Genomic DNA, 5,000 nt, shown 5'->3' with positions numbered 1-5,000 from the left:
ACACACAATCCACCCAGCCGTCTCTTTCTTGTAATATTTCAGATACTCTATTATAAAAACAGAGGAGATTTGTTACACACGACCTTCCTTCTCTAAGACCAAATTGTTTATTTGATATCATTTCGTATTTTTCAAGCATTTCAACCCATTGTTTTCTAATTTCTTTCTAGCAGTTTGCATACTACACTAGTTAATGAAATTGGTCTATAATTTAGTGGGTTTTGTTTGTCGCTCTCTTATATAAGGGTGTAACATTTGCGAATTTCCAACTTTTTGGTAGTTTACCTTGTCTTAGTGAATTTTGAAATATTAACACATTCCCTAAGAACCCAGTTAGAAATTTCATCTGGTCCCTCTGCTTTGGTCTTGTCTAATCCTTTTAGCATATCTTTTATTTTGTTCTTTTTGAGGGTGATATTTTCGATGTTCTTTACGTCTGTACGGGTATTTGCCATATCAAAGCATGGATCCTGAACAAACACTGACTGAAATTTCTCATTTAGGATTTCACACATTTCTTCCTCCCTAGAATATATAATATTATTGTCTTTGATAGCGCTAATTTGATCCCTACTTTTAGTTTTACTATTTATGTAGTTAAAGAAGAGTTTTGGTTGACTTGCGCATTTGTTTATTATGTCCTTTTCAGTCTAATTTCGCCTCTCTCATGGTTTGGGTATACTCATTTCTTCCTACTTTATGTGTGTGTGTGTGTGTGTGTGTGTGTGTGTGTGTGTGTGTGTGTGTGTGTGTGTGTGTGTGTGTGTGTGTGTGTGTGTGTGTGTATGGTGTGTGTGTGTGTATGGTGTGTGTGTGTGTGTGGTGTGTGTGTGTGTGTGTGGTGTGTGTGTGTGTGGTGTGTGTGTGTGTATGGTGTGTGTGTGTATGGTGTTTGTGTGCATGGTGTGTGTGTGTATGGTGTGTGTGTGCATGGTGTGTGTGTATGGTGTGTGTGTGTATGGTGTGTGTGTGTATGGTGTGTGTGTGTATGGTGTGAGTGTGTATGGTGTGTATGTGTGTGTGTGTGGTGTATGTGTGTGTGTGGTGTGCGTGTGTGTGGTGTGTGTGTGTGTGTGGTGTGTGTGTGTGTGTATGGTGTGTGTGTGTGTGTATGGTGTGTGTGTGTGTGTATGGTGTGTGTGTGTGTGTGTATGGTGTGTGTGTGTGTGTATGGTGTATATGTGTGTGTATGGTGTATATGTGTGTGTATGGTGTATACGTGTGTATGGTGTATGGTGTATGTGTGTGTGTATGGTGTATGTGTGTGTGTGGTGTGTGTGTGTGTGTATGGTGTATGTGTGTGGTGTGTGTGTGTGTGTATGGTGTGTGTGTGTGTGTGTGTATGGTGTGTGTGTGTGTATGGTGTGTGTGTGTGTGTGTATGATGTGTGTGTGTGTGTGTATGATGTGTGTGTGTGTGTATGATGTGTGTGTGTGTGTATGATGTGTGTGTGTGTGTATGATGTGTGTGTGTGTGTATGATGTGTGTGTGTGTATGTGTATGATGTGTGTGTGTGTGTGTGTGTGTGTGTGTGTGTGTGTGTGTGTGTGTGTGTGTGTGTGTGTGTGTGTGTGTGTGTGTGTGTGTGTATGGTGTATGTGTGTGTGTATGGTGTATGTGTGTATGGTGTATGTGTGTGTGGTGTATGTGTGTGTGGTGTGTGTGTGTGTGTGTATGGTGTGTGTGTGTGTGTGTGTGTGTGTATGGTTGTGTGTGTGTATGGTTGTGTGTGTGTATGATGTGTGTGTATGATGTGTGTGTATGATGTGTGTGTGTATGATGTGTGTGTGTGTGTGTATGATGTGTGTGTGTGTGTGTATGATGTGTGTGTGTGTGTGTGTGTGTGTGTGTGTGTGTGTGTGTGTGTGTGTGTGTGTGTGTGTGTGTGTGTGTGTGTGTGTGTGTGTGTGTGTGTGTGTGTGTGTGTATGGTGTGTGTGTGTGTGTGTTTGTGTGTGTGAAGTATGGTGTGTTTGTGTGTGTGTGTGAAGTGTAGTGTGTGTGTGTGTATGGAGTGTGTGTGTGTGTGTGTGTGTGTGTGTGTGTGTGTGTGTGTGTGTGTGGGTGGCTATGTCTGTGTGTGTGTGTGTGTGTGTGTGTGTGTGTGTGTGTGTGTCTGTGTGTGTGTGTGTGTGTGTGTGTGTGTGTGTGTGTGTGTGTGTGTGTGTGTGTGTGTGTGTGTGTGTGTGTGTGTGTGTGTGTGTGTGTGTGTGTGTGTGTGTGTGTGTGCGTGCGCATGTGCATGTGTGTGTGTGTGTGTGTGTGTGCGTGTGTGCGTGCGCATGTGTGTGTGTATACGCAAGTATGCAGGTATATGCATGTCGGCAGATACATCACACATTGACAAATTATAATAATTGTTAATAATATAGACGATGACAGATACATTTCAATTTATTCAATAGTTTCCTTCTGTTCAGTTGCCGGCCATCTTGTGTTGCCTTTTTTGATTTATTAGCTTTTATTTTTCTCTTTTGATCTTTTGTTATTGAGCTTTAAATAAAAATATTTGTGTATTTTTCTCTATCTTTCTAGCATCACTAATACATCACTAGCCATTTACCAGGTTACAATCTGCATATAATTTATATCTTACTTCCTTCACTTGGCACATCTTCCAGGGACTAATATCTTTATCAGTTATGTGGCACTCATCCTATTCGCACTGCATATCCTTCTGGTTCTAAGTCTTTGATACAAGGCATCTGTTATCAGTACCCAAGCCACCATCACGATTCCTTTGACGTAAATAATGCTTATGAGTGAGCTTTAGGAAGGGGTACCATTGCCTCAGAAGATAAGCCTATCTGGTGAGGGTATCTTGCTCGCCACTTAAAAGAGCTTTATTGCCAGAGCTTTGCCTATTTAAGGTTGCCCAAAACCTTAAGACTATTAACCACACCCGTCTCTTCCCAGTCTAATTTTTTTTTCTCTTTCTTTCCTGCAACTTTACTTTCCTCTTTCAACACGCAAAGAGGCAAACTCCCATTTTTTCAATGACTTTATAGTTGTGATTGTTTAATTTACCAATCAAAAGGTCAAGAAGGTTAAATGATTTTAAGCATGAATGCAAGAAAATATGGTTTGAACTCTTGAACAAAAAAGACCAAACTTTATATAGCACTTTATTATTACACTTTTTTCATATTTGTAATAAAGGATATTCTATTTATTTCATCATATATAATCTATAGATTTTAACATCTAATAACTGGCTTCTCTATTTTCCTTTTGCCTACCAGTGCTTCAGGGACCATTCTAAATTTTCAATCAAGATAGAGATTAAAATCCTCCAGTCTTCTTTGGTTTCTCTTGTAATAGAGAGGTGTTCCTGTGACTGAACCACCTTTATGGGAGACTCTCTCATATCTGTAATGTTTCCCTCTACTTGACTTCTTACTATGTTGAATCTTAGTTCTTCTGGTATAGGGGAAATATCCAAACTATCAGTCTTTTGAAACTCCTTTCTAGGGGATTTTTCCTTTAGGTGACTCCCTACGAGGGATCTTTTTTGCTCTGTTGGTGCTGGAAGATCTTCCTCAGTACTGGTCTCCTCAGAGCTAGAATCTTCTGGAATCTGTTTTACAGAACTTTCCTTTGGTTCACCTCCCTCTGCGAGTTCTGCTGGTGCTGGAAGATCTTCCAAAATACTAGTCTCCTCAGAGCTAGAATCTTCTTGGTGCTGATTTACATGGGATTTTTCTACTGGCTCACTTACTTCTATATAAGATATTTTTTGTTCTGTTAGTGCAGGAAGATCCGCCTCACTATCTGTCTCCTCAGAGCTAGAATCTTCCTGAACATGTTTTACAGGGGATTTTTCTTCTGGCTCACTTTCTTCTATATAAGATATTTTTTGTTCTGTTAGTGCAGGGAGATCTGCTTCACAATCTGTCTCCTCAGTGCTAGAATCTTCCTGAACTTCATTTACAGGGGACTTTCCCTTTGGCTGACCTCCTGCAAGGGATCTTAGCTCAGCTGGTATGGGAAGATCTTCTTCAGTACTGGTCTCCTTAGAGCTAGAATCTTCCTGAACTTGCTTTACAGGGGATAATTCCTCTAGTTCACTTCCTTCTACATGGGCTCTTCTTAGCACTGTTGGTGCAGGACAATCTTCCTTATGACTTTTCTCCTCATTACTAGAGGATTCCAGAACCTCTTTTATTGATTTTTTTCCAATGGAAGCATTTTCCTCTAGGGGACATTCATCTACGTTGAATTGGGCTGTCGCTGGAAAATTTTCATTAGTGCCGTGTTCCTTGATGGGACTTCCTTCTGGATCCGGCTGGACCTTTGCAGATTTCTGTTCTTGGGATTCTGCCGTGGGAATATCATTATGCAAAGGGCTTGGAGTCATTATCTGCTTTTGGGTCTTTTTGTTTGGCACTTTCTTTAGACATTTCCTTAAAAAGGGCAAAGTGGTCAGCTTATCTTCCCATTTCTTAGTTTCTTTATTGTTATGGGTTGTAAGGTGATGATCAAGCTGAGATCTCCAAATAAAGTTCATGTCGCAGAGTGAACAATAGAATGGTTTGTCGCCCTTGTGAATTTTTGCATGCTTCTTCAGAATACATTTTGCATTAAAATTTTCATCACAGTAAGAACATTTGAATTGCTTCCCATAAGCATTTGCTTTTGTGTGTCTGAAGAGGTCAGTCTTATCTAAAAACTTTTTATCACAATGTGAACATGTTAAATTACTTTGATGTAAATGAATTTTCTCATGTTGTTTCAGTTCCCATATTGTGGTGAACTTCATATTACACTGAGAGCACTGGTGCATGTCACTAACATGTATTTTCCCATGCTGTATCAAGTCCGTCTCTGTTATGAATTTTTCTTCACAGTGTGAACACCAAAATGGGCTTTCATCTGAGAATGTTTCGGAGAGTAAGTTCTTGGGAGAATAACCACTCTCACTGAAACATTCCTCCTTACTTGTTAAAAATTTTTTGCCTTCATGCACTTTGCTGTGTAGGATCAGCCTGGACTTATTAAAGA

The 5,000-nt window shown here is 40.1% G+C and overlaps 1 protein-coding gene across 1 annotated transcript in view; it reads right to left on the bottom strand.

The window, feature by feature from the left end:
* Positions 1-3,111: 3,111 nt before the first annotated feature.
* The window catches only part of LOC113809713 (zinc finger protein 721), a 23,004-nt gene continuing 21,115 nt past the window's right edge, over positions 3,112-5,000 (bottom strand). The window contains exon 3 of the mRNA XM_027361380.2: positions 3,112-5,000. This exon is cut by the window's right edge and continues 2,755 nt beyond it. Coding sequence (XP_027217181.2) covers positions 3,235-5,000 — 1,766 coding nt within the window. The 3' untranslated portion in view covers positions 3,112-3,234.

Source organism: Penaeus vannamei, chromosome 6 (genome assembly GCF_042767895.1).
Source record: "Penaeus vannamei isolate JL-2024 chromosome 6, ASM4276789v1, whole genome shotgun sequence".
In the NCBI taxonomy this organism is placed as follows: Eukaryota; Metazoa; Arthropoda; class Malacostraca; order Decapoda; family Penaeidae; genus Penaeus; species Penaeus vannamei.
This window is presented reverse-complemented; position numbering and strand designations above follow the sequence as displayed.